Below are 19024 nucleotides of genomic sequence, written 5' to 3'. Positions count from 1 at the left end.
TTTTTTGAGACAGAGTCTCACTCTGTTACCCAGGCTGGAATGCTGTGGCTTGATCGTGGCTCACTGCAACCTCCATCTCCCAGGTTCAGGTGATTCTTGTGCCTCAGCCTCCCAAGTAGCTGAGATTACAGGAGCCCACCACCACGCCAGGCTAATTTTTGTATTTTTAGTAGAGACGGGCTTTCACCATGTTGGCCAGGCTGGTCTTGAACTCCTGACCACAGATGAGCCACCCTCCTCAGCCTCCCAAAATGCTGAGATTACAGGTGTGACCCACCGCACCCAGACACACCTTTTTTTAAAGCAGTACCTCCACCAACAAAAATCAACATTGTCAAAAATATTAACCAACAGCCATAAAATTAATGAGGACTGATGTGCATTCTGGGACTTCCTCAGATGGTCAAGAGGCCAGAACAAATCAAGAGGCCAGAACAAATCCCTGCCTATAGTTGTAAAAATAGAAGCTTAACTACTCTGCACTTTGTTTCAGCACTAACTCCACACCCACACCATGGCATGCTATTCTTGCTTCTTTGCCTTTACTCAAGATGTGCTCTCCTCTAGGAAAGCCTTTTCTTTGCCTGACAAAAATTCAGTTCAGACACCATCTTCAAAAACGTCTGCTCCTCACCACCAGAATGCACAGTCCTCTGTGCTGCTCTCTACTGCTGTACCTTCCCACTGTATGGAAACTCTGGTCACCTGTTTCAGCCTATCCTGGGGCAGACAGTACCTGGCTCACCTTGATGCCCCTAGTGTTCAGCTGTGGTGGACACTAATAAATCCTAAAAGGCCATGGCATGCTTCCTTGTGACAGCGGAGACACTCACTTAAACAAGCAGTCTTCCATACCATGTCTCCAGAACCTGATGTTAGGGTACTTTTTCTCAACTGATATTCAAGACTTGTTCTTTGTTGTTGTTGCCGCTGTTGGAGGGGAGGTTACCAGCAGGCTTTTAAAATATGTCTACACACTGGGGCCTCGATGCCTGTAACTTTGGCACATTCTGCATGCAATTTTCCATCATTTTTGCGTTGAGGGTTGTAGTTTCTGGATCCCTTGCCAGCATCACTGGTCCTGGCATGGGCACAATATGTAGGCTGTAATCAGATGAACTCAGGAGTGTGCCTCGTAGCTTGCATTACTGGAGGCCATTTGGTGCTAAGCTCAAATGTCACCTCCTCAGCTTCCCTGACCACTCAATCAAAAATAAAAATAACTGGCCAGGCACAGTGGCCCACACCTGTAATCCCAGCACTTTGGGAGGCCAAGGCAGGCAGATCACTTGAGGCCAGGAGTTCAAGATAGCCTGGCCAACATGGCGAAACCCCATCTCCAAGAAAAATACAAAAAAATTAGCCAGGCGTGGTGGCGATCACCTGTAATCCCAGCTACTTGGGAGGCTGAGGCACAAGAATCGCTTGAACCCAGGAGACAGATATTGCAGTGAGCCGAGATGGCATGACTGCACTCTAGCCTGGGTGACAGAGCAAGACTCTTGCCTCAAAGAAAATAAATAAAATAAAATAAAATACAAATACAAATAACCTATCAGTCACTCTCATTCCCTTTTGTTACTTTATTTTCTTCACAGCATTTCACACTATCATAATCCCAATTGTGATTTCCACGCCTTTTATACATCATTTTATTAACATAAGAATTATTTTTATAAAGTTCTTAATGTGCTACAGATGGAAAGCCAACTTTTTCTCAGCATTTCACTTTTTTCCTTCTTTAAAGGAGGATCCTCTGGATCACCTTTCGGACATGGAAGAAGTTTGTAAAATTTATGAAAGAGGAAAGAGTGAAAGAAGAAAGGCGACAGCAACTTCGTAGGAAGGTAGTTGAAATTCTTCCAGACTTCCAGGTGCCTGGAAGCGACCATGAGCTGTACCAGCAATCAGATACTTGGTCCTTGAGTAAGACAAGTCTTTTGTGAACCAATGGAACCAGATTAGTGTAATACTTAGGACGGGAAGCTCGACTGGTCCATAATATGTGTGTTATCTCCACCCACCCACACACATAAATACATACACCTGGTTTACTCTCTATGCGCTACTTCTTAGATCAAAGGAATTATTTTGAGAATTTTTATTTCCTTCTTTGACTTTTCCTGGATTGCTAGTCATTCACTGTAGCATTTATCACAGTGGGATCATCCAAAGGAATATTCTAGAGATCCTCTGTTCAAATATATCCTATATATTTTTAGCATAGTAAACTTTAAAAAGGACAAGTGTTTGCCTGACTGAGCCTGTGAAGAAAAACGTGTCCATATAGCTTAACATGAGTTGTTGATAAATGTGACCTTAATTAAATAGAAATAAAAAGTAGTGAGTACTTAGAAAAGGAAAGGAGGCCAAGGCAGTCAGTCTTCTAGTACATTAGCATCACTGACAGGCACCCTACCAGACCTTGTCCATTTTAACCACCCCTGATGGCAGACCATGTATGCAAATGTTCTCTACACTGCTGCTGCAGGGGATAGCAGCTTATCCTGATTTCAGAGAAACTGAGGCACCAGAGATACTTCTCTTCAGTGCACCTTGATAAGCATGAAGGAAATTCTAAAAGGTAATAACTCTATCATGACAGTCTAGCAATTCATTAAATTATCTGTTGATGCTCCCAACTGCAACTGCTGAATAATACACTCAGTTTGTCTTCTAGTACTCAGCTCAGTTTGATCTAGATACTGAGATACTTACCTTGAATTCAAAGAATGTTTTCATCTTTAAGGTGCTATAAAGACTTATAAAATGCTCTATGACCTGTTAGAGAATTACCTGCTAGAAAAATAATTTTTCATTATAAAATACGTTTATTATGACAAATTCAAGTAGCCCATAAATGCATATGGTAAAATGAAAGTCCTATGCAGTCCTGAGATGACTACTCTTATGGTGTGCTGAAAATTTGAGTTGGCAAAATAAAATTCTGTGGTTAAGTGAATGTTCTTGCTATTGTCTCGTACTTCCTTGAAAGGGTATCTAGCTGCACCACCTGCTACATCCTCCTTTTACCATGGAGGATGTGTGATATGACCCAAACACCTTGAATTGAACTTTATTTATTCTATGATATGCCTGTTCCCACAGCTTTTCCTTTAATATGATTATACAGTTGTCATTTAAAAAAAAATCTGTTTTTCAAGATTAATGGCCTCTAAAAATGTAACTAAGAGTAATTCATAATATATCACTTTCCATCAAAATCACTATCAGTTTATACCTAACTACACTTACAAAATACTGGCTGATAGTAGCACCTGGAAACAAAATACCAATTTTATTATTTGTTTTTTGTTTTCGTTTTGTTTTGAGACAGGGTCTCGCTTCAGGCTGGAGGTACAGTGGCCTGATTATGGCTCACTGAAGCCTGAACCTCTCAGGCTCAGGCAATCCTCCTAACTCAGCCTCTCAGATAGCTGGGATTACATGCCCAGCTAACATTTTGTATTTTGTATTTTTTTTTTTTTTTTTTTTTTTTTTTTTTTTTTGTAGAGATGGAGCTTCGCCATGTTGCCCAGGCTAGTCTTGAACTCCTGGGCCCAAGTGATCCTCCCAGCCTCCCAAAGTGCTGAGATTACAGGCGTGAGCCACCACACCCAGCCACCAGTTTTCTTTAAATGCCAAGCCTGTACATAAGGAAAGGTAAACATGCCAGAAGCCTAAATAAATCCCACAAAGCTTAAGTTTTCTATCTGAGCTTTATTTTTGCCTCTCCTCAAACATCAACTAGAAATTAAGTCTTTAGCAGCCCATATTCCGAGTGAGCCAGTTAGACTTTTTACCGAATACAGAGCCTTCTAAAGAGATACAATGGAAATAGTTTTGATGCTGTTTTTTTCTGGACTATCATGAAGGTATATTTCAAAATGTTACTGCTAACATAATGTATCCCAACATAATTGATACCCAACAAGCAGTATCCCTGACCCACAAAACTGGAGAAATTGCCACTGGGAACATAACAGTTTAGGGCTAGGGACAGATACACAGGATAGGGACATCGAGGGAGCCAAAGAGGCAACACAGGTATAATGCAGGGTTTTCGGAAATCAAAAGACTTCAGGAGACACTCCAAGAAACACCAGCTATTTTCCTTAAAGAAAGCACTTTATTTTCCATTTAAACAACTTGGTCACAGGACATTATTTTACATAAATGGCAGTAATTTGTAAAATTTCCATGTAAAAGGCCTTGTGTCTGAGTCTGAGGTGATAAGAGGATATGAATACAAGTATATAAAAACAGTGCAAAATGTTCAGCCCACAGCCTCCGGAGTTGGCTTCAGAAATCCCCCTTAATGTTGCTAGACCAGTTACATTAAATACTAAATGTAACATCAGGTAAAGATTCCTGGGTTTCCTTTAGTCTAACATCCAACCCAGATATGCAATAAAATGAAAAGCTTAAAATCCCTAACAACTCAAACCATCCAATCACCCGGACCATTAGGATCGCAATGAGTTGAGATTGCAGGCTCTATCATGTGCCATCTTGTCAGTGACCTAACTTAAGAAATACAGAATTTTAGTTGCATCAATAACTAGAATAGACTAGCTCTGCTTTTAAAGCTTTGCCTTTTAAGTATAAATTTCTAGAAGTTCACTGTCAAGGTGCCATCAGGAAGGCTAGGCCACTAATAAGTCACAAGCCCAACCTGGACATCGTGCAGCCTCTAAGACATTTGTTTCCACTAACCGCTGAGTCTTTAACCTGCTGCTGATCCTACAGCAACATAATTAAGTGTAGCTGATACTGCAAGAAATTTATATTAGTCACAGCAAACATCCACAGGAACATACTGAATTGTACTCGGTAGTGAGTTTAGCATGGCTTTCCTGCTCCCCTGCATCACCTTCGCAGTGTTTAATACAAAAAGGGTGCACATGTCAAGCTGCCACTGACAAAACCAGATTCCAAACAGGTGCCTCAGGAAAAGTCTCTTACTATCCATTGCTTGCTTAAGAAACCTCTACTTTTCAAAATGCAAGGTACCAGAATATGGCTACAATGAAGTTAGGGCATATAAACTTACCTAGGTTAAAAAGACCCTTAAATCTCACAAAACTTTAATTTTAAACATCCTGGCTAAAACTGTGCTTCTAGATGTTATATTTTTGCTTATACTAGTTTTAGCTTTATAATAAAAAGCTAATGTCCTACTCAAAGGAAATACATGTCTATTAAGCAGATGGTCAGTAGTATGTAGAACCTTACTGGCACTGTGTTTTCTGGCAGTGGAAGATTCTAGTACAGAAAATTGTCTCTTGCTAAAAATATTAGAAGTACCAAGGACTATTGCGTAAGAGAAAGTTTGTAGCAATTTTTTGCTAGGCAGATGGTACACTTGAAGACAACATTTACTTCATTCACCAAGGAAAACACTACTTAGATAGCAAAGATTTACAATATCCTAAACACATACACGTGTGGCTGAGGTGAAATAAGCAGCACGTTGTCCCGGAAACACACTTAAGGCTTCACATTAGCAGCATCAGGGTAACCTATCAAAGAGGCGTTGTTAACGGTCAGTTCATTTCAGGAACACTCAGCTGGAACCATAAAAGTACTCTGTGGGTATCATAAGAAACATATTAAATATTGAAGGATTTTCCTCTTTCATGCAGTCGTGATCCTTAACTCTTTCTCCCTTGAATCTTTCAAATCGGTGTATTCTTCTCCCCCCAGGAACAGTCCACAGTGGTGTGATAATAATCTAAGTGGCCAGATGATTGTAGGTAATTTATTAAACTCCACATCCAGTATGTTCATTAACAGAGACTGAGGACGTGAGATGAGAGAAGAGGGCCTGCTTGCTTCAAATCATGTTCGAGGGGCTTGCTCCTCTGCCCAAGAGACTGCTGATTTATAGGTTCACAGGACAATCCTCCACTGTCACCACCACCAAATGCTTCCCTGGGATTGATTCATTCAGAGGCCTTGTGCTTTCAAAGATTCCACAATAAACTCACCTGGCCTCTGGAGAGAACCAAGGCCTATAATGAAACCCCTCAAATAGTTCCAGATCATAAAAGGCTCCAAAGTCCTATAAAACAAAGATGACACAGAGCCTACAGAACACTGCTCACGGATTAGCCCCTTGTTTGCTGCTCCTTTCAGTACAGACGCCTGGGAAGGCTTTTTCCCAAAAAAATTACTGGTCTTTTGACAGGTTTAAGCATTCTGTAAACTGTCCATCATGGGTTCTCAAGGAACTTAAAACAAGTATCTTCGTGCCAATAAACCTGAATAATAAAGAGAGAGTCCCTTCCTATCCATGGGAAGGAAGCTGAGTTGGCTCATCCAAGTAACCCTATTAGAGGTAAGTTGTTAAAAAAAATGGTAATCATTCCTAATTCTCCAAATGACTTTGGTCTCTTTGTACTACTCATCTTCATCACATCACGTTTAGATTGTTGTGATCAATTTGGCAAGAAGCTAAAGTTACTGACTATACTAATGTTTCTATGAATTTGTATGATCAACGGCTAGATAATCAGAGTTGGCTCTACAGCTGACATTCAAAAGCACGACTACCAATTTCTGCCCACATATGCTGTCCCTGACATTATTACTATCTCTCTTATCTAAAACCTGTACAGAAAGAAATTTGTTATATCCAACTTTAATTCTAGGTGAATATTCAGCTCTGGGCCAGGGAGAAGGTATCACTGTACAAACCTCAGAGTCTGCTAACATCCCCAGGCACAGAGCCTATCATTCGTTAAACAAACCGTCTCTGGGGAAAATGACGACAGCCTGAATAAGAATATGGTGACCATCTTAAGGACAGCTCCGATTAATGGCAACAGTAGGGATGGTGCTGGCTGCAGAGGGTGGAAGTGCAGGAAGTAGCAATATTTCCTCTCAACAAATATAAATCTCTTGCTTAAAGCAGCATGCACAGAATGACTGAAAACGCTGGCAGTATTTTCCCTATATTAAGCTATAAGCCAAGGCAAATTTGAGTCATGAATTATCTTTGGGATTGCAAAACAGTACATGTACAAAACCAACATTTCAAAAGGGTATTTTCCTCATCTGAAATTCTCTCATCTTAATTCTGTAGCAGAATAATCCATTGTACATAAATATTTAATCTTTTATACATTTTCACTTTTAAGATATGATTAAAGAAACAGCTTGTTACTGTGGGAAGAGCCAGGGAAGAATGGTAATCCATTAATAGTGGAAACCACATATACCCTGTTTCTTCTCTCCTAGTGAGATACTGTTATTTAGGGAGGGGTAATTGAGAATTAATGTGCAAGTTAAGTGGGAAGATGTCACTCAACTCCTCAAAGTTCATATCGGAATAATGTGAATGCCAGAAGGCTGATTTTCACAATTGAGTGCTATAACTGACAGCATTTGAAATACATGAAGAAAATACTCGAGCCCTTGATGTTACTCAGCCTTCCTACCAGAAAAGAGAGTAAAGCGTCCCCACAGGGGTGTCTGTTCTCCTCTTCCAGCCGCAGTCACAAGTGTGCTAGCACCTTACCCGGTGAAACATGGGAAGAGGAAAAACACATGGATGCCTATTGGAGTTATTTATAAGAAACCCAAGCAGAATATATAAAAAATAAATAGAAGAACTCATCACCTAAACTCATGGCCACTGTACATTACACTAGCAATAATTATCTTTATAACTGTTGTCAACTGTCTTTTCAAGATCAGACAACTTAGCGTCAATCCATCTGGTCATCTTCTCTGTTTGAGTAGTTCATGTCTAATACTTAAGAAGGAGAAATTCTCACAACTGTACAACACGGTATATGCTGAAAACTGATTACCCTAATCATATTGGCTTCAATAATCTAACCTACAAACATTTTTCTTCTGTCACAATATTCTCCTAATACTTTGTATTTCCATGGTGCTTGAGTTGTTTTTTAGTGCTTTCCACATCCATCATCCCTCACATGACCCTCATGACGGCCCTGTGAGGTAGCCAGGGCAGGCATCAGTACCCCACTTTGCGGATGACCCTGAGACTTGGGAAAGTGACTCAACTAGGGGTCACATGGCTATTAAGAATCGAAAGAGGGACTAGAAACTATCCTAATCCAAAACTCTTTCCCCCATACTAATGGATGGGAATTGCTTCTATCAATTTGTGCATTAGCAATCCACATCCTTCTCAAGTTCAGGCAATTGAGTCAATTAAAAAGGTGACTAGAAAGGAATGGCTCTACTTTTCTGCTTCAGTATAAAAGTCTCTTAAGTTGTGGCATCAGAAAAATTAACTTCTTCCCACTCCAGTCTCTAAACCTGAGCATGGCCCTATAATGCCTTTAAGAAACTGGGGATAAAAATGGACACTGAAGTGTAAAATGGAAGGGAGACGGAAGGAGGAGCCATCATCCCTCAGAGAGCCACACAGAAGGCACTTCAGACAATGTCCTCGGCAGGGTGGTGGAATGCACGTGTGCCCAGGGTGGAGAACTGGTGCCAGTTCCGTAGGAAGCCCCTATTGTACTGGCCTGTGTCCACGATGAGCCCGCAGAGGAGCCGGCGCCCAGTCTTCTGTCGGAGGGCCTGCTGCACTTCCCGTTCAGTCACATTGTAGCTGATATTGATCAGCTGGATCAGGAAGATGTAGGCCATGCCTGCTGTGATGATCACAGAGTACCACACGCAGGTGAAGGAGAGAGCCGAGCTGGGAGAGGGGAAAAGGCTGGTCAGGGCTGCTGTTTTTGTCACATTCAGAAAACTGTCACCATTCTCACATTTTACACATTTTTTTACTTATTACTAAAGACTCTGACATCTTCCCCAACCCTCCAAACTGGAAGATACTCAGAATTCCAATAACCTGCTTAAGCAGGAGAATGTGCGTGTTTATTCTATAATTACTGGTGCCTGTTTTCTAGTAGATTACACTAGAACAGCAGGGACTGTTCCTTGCATTTTGTACCCTCCACACACCCAGCACACTGCCTAACAGTGTTCAACACTTGTTTGTTAAATAAACAAGTAATTCGTAAATTATATCTAACTCATGAGAAAACAAAGGCACCAAGGGATTGCTATAAATGTCCTCTAGGAAGCTGCAGGTGGATACCGCGGGACAGTGCTAAAGTTACTAATCTCCATTCTTTCCAGTCCAGTGCTGAGGAATGCAAAGACCACGGTGACTCCCAACACCAGCAGCCCTGTGCTTACTTGGATGTAGGAACACCGACCGTAACATTCCAAATTCACCCTCCTAAAGCCCAACACAATCACACAGGGCAGGGAAGCTCCTCTCAGGCTCACTAATGAGACAGGCTGCCAGTGAGCCTCTGCCATCTGATGATTTTCAAACATTCGCGAATGAGTTAGTTGGAAATAAGTTCATTCAGAATCTTCATTTGTAAAGCTGAAGGGACCTCAGAGACTATTAAATCCAAGGACCTCACCAAAAAGATGAGGTGCTGTGAATCGTCTGCACAGAGCAGGGGGAGAAGCAATGGCAGGACTGCGTTCCTCGGTTCCCTCGCCTCCCCACCGAGTGCACAGACATGCTGTGCTTCAGGACAGGCCTCACCTGCAGCGTTAGCGGAGAATCTGACACGCTGGAGATACTCTCCACACAGCGGGGAAGGAAACTTACTCTGACGAGGACCAATCTATTCTAATAATGCCCATAGGTGTCTGGTTCTAGGATGACAAAGGGGATATCTGTCCACAGATTAATAAAAACAAATGCCGCACAGGGATACTTTGTAGAGAAAGCAAGGATTGTTCTGAAAATGAAGAGTGAGAAGAAAGAAAAGGACCAAACCACAGACACCACAGAGCGCCTATGTCAGAGACGATGATGAAGGGAACAGAATAAACAGCATGGGCAGAGGGGGGGCGCCGGCATTCAGGGAGGGGCGCTGAGGCCGAAGCTGAAGAATCCCAGCTTTTGCCATGGCCTGGAAATCTTCACAATCTATAAAGGGGCCTCAGGAAATACTGACCTACATATCATAGTAATCACCAGTGGTGATTAAAAAAAGAAAGAAAGTAGAACAGGAAAAACCAAGAGAGGTCAGAAAGAAAAGCAAGGTTATAGAGATGCTGAGCACATCTCAAAAGGGTCGGAAGCAGTCAATTAAGACTGGACTAAACAGCAGCAGAAAGCAGCGGTAAAGTGAGAAGGTTTCCGATTGTTATGACAAAATAGGCACATATGTGCCCTGGGGCTGCTAGTTTGTGTGGATTGTTTTAGTTTCACTGGTGCTACTTTGAGCCTGTGAGTGGTCATTGGACTCTGGAAGTCCCTGATTGGGCCTGGTCCTGTTTGTAGAGAATTAGTTCTTCACTTTCTAAAGGTCAATCATCCTTTTAACAGCACCCTAGAAAAACACACATCACCAGTGCACAATTTTGCTGGCAATTTCAGGGATACCCAGCATTCCCATAGCCTGGCCTATGTTTTGGTTGAGAACTCCTAACCAAGAAGTAACAGTCCCTGTCCATGGCAACACCCATTACTTCCCAGGGGGCCTCCGTACTGTGGTATCCACGGCTCACCTGTAATTTGCATAAACTCCAGGACAATAGAAGAGAGCTGTGAAGACACTTCTATCTCTACAAATGGTGTCCAAGGTCAGTGTGATCCCATACACCGAGGTGAGCAAGAAGATGAAAAGGGCAAGTATAAATGCTTGATGATTTGATTCTCCAACGCAGCCATTTATCCTCAAAGCAGCATAGAGAAATAAAAAAGCAAACATGTTTAAGAGTTCTCAATAAAATTTACATGATAAACAAGAAAGTTTTTTTTTTGGAGACGGAATCTTGCACTGTAGCTCAGGCTAGAGTGCAGCGGCGTCATCTCGGCTCACTGCAACCTCCGCCTCCCGGGTCCCGGTTAAGCAATTCTCCTGCCTCAGCCTCCCAAGTAGCTGGGATTACAGGTATGTGCCACCATGCTCAGACAATTTTTGTATTTTGAATAGAGATAGGGTTTCCCCATGTTGGCTAGGCTGGTCTTGAACTCCTGACCTCATGATCTGCCCACCTCAGCCTCCCAAAGTGTTGGGATTATAAGCATGAGCCACCGTGCCCAGCCACGACAAGGTTTTAAATAGGGAAAGTGTAAATTACAGTTATTAAGAAGTTCTCTTATTTTGCGATTTTAGGGAATTAAAAACTTGCACACTGAGGGATGCAGTCTTATATTCACTGCTCTTTGCAAAGTGGAATTATATCGTCAGTTTAAGGACAAGACTAAGTAAAAAGCAGCACCTGCCTAACAAATCTTCCTAAATATCAGTACTACCCAGGTATGGAGAGCTAACATTGTCCTCACCATGTTAAGGAAAGGGAGCTAAATAGAATTATGAAAACGTAAAAATGCTAAATCAGAAGTATTACAGATTATGGGAAAATTCATGTACAATATATGAAGAGTAAGATAAAGACCCAAAGAGGTGAGAAACACAGGGTGAGGGGAAGAACAACTTGGTAACCTGCAGGCTCTTTGGCAGGTAAAAACAGTTCTGTGTCGTGGCCATTTGTGGGGCAGGATGTACAGCGAGTGCCTTCTACCCACTGCATACCAGGATGCTCCGGTGGGCACAGACCTGCTGTTAGGTGAGCCTTCTGCAAACCAGCATTTGTAAATGGAACACACACACACACGCACACACGAATAATAAGTGATGAAGACATAGAAGGAGAATATCTAAAAATGAAAACACCTGTTTACTTCTAAAGACAAGGACCCAGAAAAGAGCTGCCCTGCACTTGAGCCATGCACTTGAGGCCCACGTCGATGCCTCTCAGCCTTTTCTGCACCCTCACCCTCTCCTGCATCCGCTTCTGAGGAGGAGGTGGTATGCTACAGGACCAGAATCCTAGACATGAAAAGCATAACTCATTGATCACGACTGCCTGAAGAGCAATAAACCTGCAAACATGCTACTCACAGCATTCATGTCTGAATTAACTATACTCCCTTTAGTTTAGATGTTTTTAGTGAAGCTGCAACATCATCTTTAAACATTGCTCTTCATATTTTATAGGGCCTTATGTACCTTCATTTGTTACTGGCCAACTGGGAGGTACAAAAGCCCATTTCTCTGCAAATAATCAAATAGAGAGTTTATCTGGTAGGACCTCGATTCAATAATGTTAAGTGGAAACCATCGGTAGCATCAAAAATGATTATGTATGTATGGCAAGGGGAAAAGAGTCACCTAAAATAGGGGTACACTTTCTTCAGCTTTATGTTTAAAAGGAACAGCACAGGGAAATATGCTTATACATATGCAGAAACATTCTGATCAATTCTTTTTTTAAAAAAAATCATTCAACTGTAGATATTTCTCTATTAGAAAGAAGATAAATGAGGAGTCGTTCAAAAGAAAATTGAAAAAAAAATCCACAAGTTTTCTGTTATTCTCCTTCAGGAAATGAGACTGAAGGAACTAAATTTGTGAAACGCAAAAAACTGATGACTAAGTGGGAAGATCACAACAACCCACAAATACCTACAAGGTGTAAAGCTGGGAAGGAGAGAAATTTTGGGATAGCGCAAGGGAAGATCAAATGTAACTAGCGAGTTTTACATGAATTTACACTTTCCAAGTCTCCAAATGTTTCCAACATACCAGACACAGTGATGATCCATTCTCCTCACACAGATGCCACATATCCGGCAGTGCCACGCCCGGGCTGGTCGTACCAGCTGGCACTTGGCACACCAGTCCTCCTTTGCTTTGGTGGGGCTTCCAGCCGGCATCCTGGAAGAGCCCTTGGGGTCATCCTTTGCTGTGCGATTGTTGAGACTGCCCGACGTGTCTGTCCCAGGGAACCCTTTCGTCTTCTCCTGCCCTTTTCGGTTCAGCAACTCCAGCTGGCTGCTGCTTAGAGATCTGTCACTGCTTGCTGGATTGAGGTAGCCTGGATTCTTCTTGGCTCTGTACAAGGCTAAGAGTATCAGAAATAACCCGCAGGTAAGAACAGCTAGCTGAACGGGACCCACACGCCCTCTGGGGACCACTTCCTGCAGGAACACATAGTACATGTAGCCCAGTGAGAACAGTCCGAGGCTCAGGAAAAACAGGGTCTGTTCTTTCCTTCTGTGAGTGAGGTAGTAGTACCACAGTGCCAGCACAGGAAGGGAGGTCAAAACCACCACCCCCAGGAGGAAATGCCAGGAAGCCACATGAAGGAAGACAGGCAGCAGGACAAGCGGAGGGATGATGCTGATGTTCACTTTTTTGGCTCCTCTAAGCCAAGGAATTCGGAGGCGATCAGAAATTGTATCCATGATTCTTTCACAAGTTTCTGGCTGTAAAGATTTACATGTAATCCATCTATTCAGAAAAAGCACAAAGAGGAGGGACTTTATGTGGGTTTGTTGAATTAAAAGCTATAGAACACTGAATGCCAAACAGCAGGATAAACGATTACAGCTACCAAAGACCAAACATTTCACCTCCTTACTACAAAACTAAGCTTTTCAGATCCACATGTCATTTTTAAAAATAGGAACAAGACGTTTAAAACTTAAGGTTATTTCTCCCCTAAACAAATACATAGGTATAGACACATGCTGCAAGTAATGTTTACATCTTATGACCTGTACAGTCATAAGAATCTCAAAACAAATCACAATCTAGTTGTGAGGACAATATGGGAATTCAAGAACTATGAGGTAAGTGACAAAGCAGCAATAATCAATGAACTCTTGGGATCAAACATTGTAAGGAGTGCTCAGAGGAGCGTCAATACTTCTGGGTGGAGTCATCAGAGGGGTCTTTGCGGAAAAGGTGGGATCTGTGCTCAACCCTGATGTCTAGCTAGCATGTGTATGAATGGAGAGGGAGGAAGGCAGGCCTTCTAGTGGAAAGAAATGTGTGCAGCACACACCTGACATGAGCCCAGGCAGCAGACTAGTCCTGCAAGGATGGGGTTACATACAGAAGAATGGAGATCAAACTAGTATGAGTCAAATCACTGAACTTGGTGAACGGAATATTTGTTGACTGTTTTGCAGTCAACATAGGCTATGCTATGTTCTAAATGTTTATGCCCCCAAAATTCATATGCTGAAACCCAATCCCTAGTGCAAGAGTATTAAGAGACGGGGCCTTGAGGAGGGTGTTAGGTCATGAGAGCAGAGCCCTGATGAGTGGAATTAATGCCTCCAAAAAAGAGACCCAAAGGAGCCTGTTTGCCCCTTCCACCATGTGAGGACACAGCAAGAAGGTGCCATCTATGAAGCTGGGCAGGACGCCTCACCAGACATTGAATCTGCTGCTGCCTTGATCTTGGACTTCACAGCCTCCAGAACTGTGAGCAACAAATATCTGTTGTTTATAAATTACCTAGCCTAAGTTACTTTGTCATAGCAGTCTGAACAGACTAGGACAGAAATTGGTACTGACAAGTAGGATGCTGCTACAACAGATATCTAAAAATGTGGATGCAGCTGTGGAACCAGGTAATGGGTAGAGGTTAGAAGAGTGTGGAAGTGCATGCTGGGAAAAAATCTAGACTGTCTGAACAAACTAACAAAGGTGATTCTAGCAAGGGCTCAGAAGAGGACAGCTGCAGAGAAAGTCTCAATCTTAGAGAATCCCTAAGAGGTAATGAACAGAAGGCTCTCAGACATATGGACAGTAAAAGCCATTCTCATATGATCTCAGATGGAAGTGACAAACATGTGATTGGAAACTACAAGAAAGGTGATCCTTGCCACTTATAAAGAGGAAAAGAACTCAGTGGAATTGTGTTTGTGTCCTGCTGTTTGGTAGAAAATAGAACTCAAGAGTGATAAAACTGAGTATTTGGCAGTAGAAATCTCTAAGCAAAGTGTTCAGGGTGCTGCATGGCTTCTCATAAATGCTTATGGTAAAATGCAAGAAGAGATAATTTTTTTTTTTTTTTTTAGACAGAGTTTTGCTCTTGTTGCCCAGGCTGGAGTGCAATGGCGCGATCTCAGCTCACCACAACCTCCACCTCCCGAGTTCAAGTGATTCTCCTACCTCAGCCTCCTGAGTAGATGGAATTACAGGCAAGAACCACCACGCCTGGCTAATTTTGCATTTTTAGTAGAGACAGGGTTTCTCCATGTTGGTCAGGCTGGTCTCGAATTCCTGACCTCAGATGATCTGCCTGCCTGGGCCTCCCAAAGTGCTGGGACTACAGGCGTGAGTCACTGCGCCCGGCCAAAGAGAGAAATAATTTAAAGACAAAATTCATAATCAAAAGGGGAGTAAAAGACTTGGAAAATTCTCAGCCTGTCTATGTTGTAACAAATGAGAAAGCCTGTTTGGGAGAGAACAGCAAGGATGTGGATGGGATCAGTATGGATTAGCCCCGTGCCAGTCATCAAGACAATGGAAGGACCCTGAAGACTTTCGGAGATCCTTGGGGCTGCTGCTCCCACCATAAGCCTCAAGTGCCAGGGCTTTGAGGGCACCCATGGGGCTTCAGGGGGTACTGCCGAGTGCCACCTCTGCTCCCTACGTTCTGGTGCATGCCCCACGGCAGCTCCAGGTGTGGCTCCACTGGGCCTAGGTATGCCACAGAGGCCACCCCTTGAAGGGCACATGTGGTAAACCTTGATGGCATCCACAGGGTGCCAATGCTGTAGGCATCCAGAGTGCAGGAGCTGTAGAGGCCTGGCTGCCTCCACCTAAATTTCAAAGGATGCCCTGGAGAGCCTTGGGGCCGAGGCAGAGGACTGCCACAGGGGCGGGGCCACCACAGAGGGCCCCCACTAGGGCACTGCCCAGTGGAGCTGTGAGTGTGGTGGGGCCACTACAGAGACACCCCACTGAGGCAATGCCTACTTGGAGCTGTGGGTACAGGGTCACCCCCAAGAGCCCCAACTGATAGAGCCACTAGCATGCAACTCCAGCCTGGGAGAGCTGAAGGCATCTGTAGGCACTCCAACCCAAGAGCTGCAGTGTGGGCTGTGCGCAACAAAGCTGCGGTGGCAGGGACACCCAGAGCCTTGGGGCGCCAACCTCCAGCCCAGTGTGTCCACAAGGCAGGACATCAAGTCCAAGATTATTGTCAAGCCTTATTAAGGCTTAACATTGTTTGCCCCACTGGGTCAGGACCTGTCACTAACACTCCTTTCTTCCTGTTGTTCCCCTTTGGAATGGGAATGTCTATTCTATGCATGTCCTACCATTGTATTGTGGAAGCACCTAACCTGTTTCATTTCACAGGTGCACAGGTGGAGGAGAACTTGTCTCAGGATGAATCGGATCTTAAAACTCATCCACATCTGATTTGGATGGTGATATTCAGACCAGACTCTGGACTTTTAGACTTTTGAATTGACACTGGGATGAGCTAAGACTTTTGGGGCTATTGGGATGAAATGAATGTATTTTGCACATGAGAAGGACATGAATTTTAGGGAGATAGGAAGTATTTGTGTCCCTCCAAAGTTCATTACGTTGAAACCTCATTCCCAATGCAACAGTAATCAGAGGAGGTGATTAGGTCATGAAGACAGAGCCCTCATGAATGAGACTAGTGCCCTTATAAAAGAGCCCTGTGAGCTTATTCACCCCTTCTGCCGTGTCAGGACACACCAAGGTGTCATCTATGAGGAAAAGGGCCCTCACCAGACACTGAATCTGCCCGTGCCTTGATCTTGGATTTCTGAGCCTCTAGAACTGTGAGCAATAGATGTACATTGTTTACAAATTACCCAGCCTCAGGTATTTTATCATAGCAGCCTGAACAAATTAAGACAGGCTAGTAAGAAAAGGTAGAGTTTAAGGAAAGGTAACTTTGATTTTAGACAATTTTTAAAGGTAAGACTAGAACTTGGAGGTGAGTGGGAGATAACTAGTTGGGAATCCTAGAGAGCGGCAGGCACAGTGGAAACACAGAGGAGAGGGGTACAGAGAGAGCAGAGGAGACGCCTCAGGGGACAGCCCAGGTCTCCAGGGTTAGGAGGGAGGAAGAGTTAGCAAGGTTAATGGAAGAGCTGCGGTCTTGAGTGATGGTGGTTATGGAAACAGCATCATTTCTCCATTCATTAGTGCAAAGTGCTCTATTTTCTCAGTATAGATTTTAGACTAACTCTAAACAATCTATATTCAAAGACATCCATAAAAAAGACTACGCAGTACACTGTCAAGTAAGAATTACAAAGGGGTCACTGGGTTTTTAAGAGTCAAGGCTAGTACTACACTGCAGACCCCAAGGAATGCTGTATTAATGTACCAGCTCTAAGTCAACAAACTGGCACTTGCAATGACATTTTTAACCAGAAATACTTATTAATGGGAAAAGCAAGTTTCCAACATCCCTATTCTTCCCACATTATGACTTCCATGTGACAATAATTTTAAAATATATAATTACTCAGAAAATGGATTAAAACCAGGTTATTCACTGTCCGACACCAAATTTTTTCAGTGACATTAAAATTCTCTTTTGGATAGTAATTTCCATCACTTGGAAAATAAAAGCCAAATACAGTACGATCAATCAAGTGTTGCTGGTCACACTGAAAACTGTGAATCCAGGGGAGATACATGCCTTCTGGCTGGAGTTCCTCCCCAGAAACAAGGGGCAAGACCAGTACTAACAGCAGGAGAATGATCTTTCAACCCACAAGGCCCTCTGTGGTCAGGTGCCACCCAGTCCCAAGTAGTCAGTCTCTAAATGCTGAGACCTCTGAGAAGGCAGGAACTTTCTGGAACTAATGTGTTCATTTTAAACTTACAGATTCTGCTGGCTTGCATTTTATTTTATACTAACTTGCCTACTATTCCTTTAAACTGCCTGTTCTCTCCCCCATCTCTCTTTAAACGAAAAATAATATCCTATAAAACAGCAGACAGACAGCTGTGCCCTACTGCGTAATCCATCTTTATAAAATCCTCACACTTGACATAGAAGCCAACTCTCATTTTAGATGCTTGGAAATAGAATCAAGAGCAAATTCTAGCATTCCGGGTGGCTAGGCTGAAAGTACACATGGCATCTCTCAGAAGGGTGATGGGGCCAGCGTCAAGAAATGCTCTGTTCTTACCGATCACACCCTTCATCCAGATCTTGACAATCACACAAACAAGCAGCCACGTGGTTCTTTTCCCCATTCCGATCTATGTACTCGCAGCAGCACAGGGGCTCCAATTCAGGTTCTTCGGTTTTCTTTTTCTTCACAGGTTTCATACTGCCCTTCTGTGTCCTGATTTGCACCTGTCACCATGAGGCGTAAGAAGCCCTCAGAAGGTAAAGGTGGAAAGAACAACAACTTACATCTCGTAAACAGGTCCACGCCTCTCTTTCTGTTTAACCTCCAACGCCTGAGCAATCAAAATGAGAAGAGAGAGGGGAGGGGTCCCGTTTTCATCAGGCTTTTATGGCTCCGCCTGGCCACACAGGGGGCTCCAGGGTTCTTGGAGCTCCCAGCTGCCTTCACCGCCCCTTCCCAGCCTGGGCAGGCGCCGTCTGGGCACCAGCCGTTCCTATGGCGACAGCCGACCACGCGTCCGGGACAGCCGGGGTGCGGGCGGTTGCGCTCACCTGCGGGTGCAGGCTGGGAGGGCCAAGCGGTCTCCGCTCCAAGCCTGGGCGCTGGTGTAAACTCAGCCTCGGGGCTGCAGGGAAAGGCGAAGCATATGCCCGCTGGCACCGGCTAACACTCTCGGCGGCTGAGGCCGGCGACCCCGCTCCAGGAATGCCACTAGACTCCCTGGCAGTGCTCGGGGTCGCAGTCCAGCTCAACTGGTCGGGCCCCTTACGGGGTACGCCTCTCCCGCCCCCGCCAATACGGAGGACGTGGGCGGGCCTCACACGCCACCCCGCCAGGAAAATGACCTTGGAAGGGAAGTTACCTGCCCTCTGGCCGGAGGTGCAACTGCAGCCAAAGAGGCGGAGGGGAGATGGGTCGGCTTTCCCGGAGGCACAGACGCGTCTCACGATCTCGGCTACGCGGAGCCCCGGGCGTGACGGCAAGAGTCTCCGGGACCCGGGCTCAGCTCGGCCGCTCCCTCGCCGCAGCCGCCCACCTGTGACCACAGCCCGCCGCTGCCCGGGC

General features: G+C 44.0%; 2 protein-coding genes across 6 annotated transcripts in view; one reads left to right on the top strand and one right to left on the bottom strand.

Moving 5' to 3' along the window:
• The window catches only part of CCDC191 (coiled-coil domain containing 191), an 88222-nt gene extending 85260 nt beyond the window's left edge, over positions 1–2962 (top strand). Inside the window, 1 exon segment of the mRNA XM_017858582.1 lies at positions 1748–2962. Within this exon segment, the coding sequence (XP_017714071.1) occupies positions 1748–1946 (199 nt within the window). The 3' untranslated portion in view covers positions 1947–2962.
• A 1147-nt stretch (positions 2963–4109) lies between these two features.
• Positions 4110–19024, bottom strand: ZDHHC23 (zDHHC palmitoyltransferase 23). Of its 5 annotated transcripts, XM_017858578.1 has the most exons (6): positions 18822–19018; positions 18511–18584; positions 18014–18290; positions 12612–13319; positions 10528–10695; positions 4110–8683 (listed from the first exon to the last, which is right to left on the bottom strand). In XM_017858578.1, exons 3-6 carry the CDS (start codon positions 18154–18156, stop codon positions 8416–8418), a joined length of 1287 nt encoding a protein of 428 aa, XP_017714067.1. In that variant the 5' UTR covers positions 18157–18290; positions 18511–18584; positions 18822–19018; the 3' UTR covers positions 4110–8415. The 5 variants fall into 5 exon arrangements, with proteins under 5 accessions (XP_017714067.1, XP_017714069.1, XP_017714066.1 ...); XM_017858580.1 differs by lacking the exon at positions 18511–18584 and having other exon boundaries at positions 18014–18183; positions 18822–19024; XM_017858577.1 differs by lacking the exon at positions 18511–18584.

The sequence above is a fragment of the Rhinopithecus bieti genome, unplaced genomic scaffold (assembly GCF_001698545.2).
Source record: "Rhinopithecus bieti isolate Rb0 unplaced genomic scaffold, ASM169854v2 scaffold_45617, whole genome shotgun sequence".
NCBI classification, from domain to species: Eukaryota; Metazoa; Chordata; class Mammalia; order Primates; family Cercopithecidae; genus Rhinopithecus; species Rhinopithecus bieti.
This window is presented reverse-complemented; position numbering and strand designations above follow the sequence as displayed.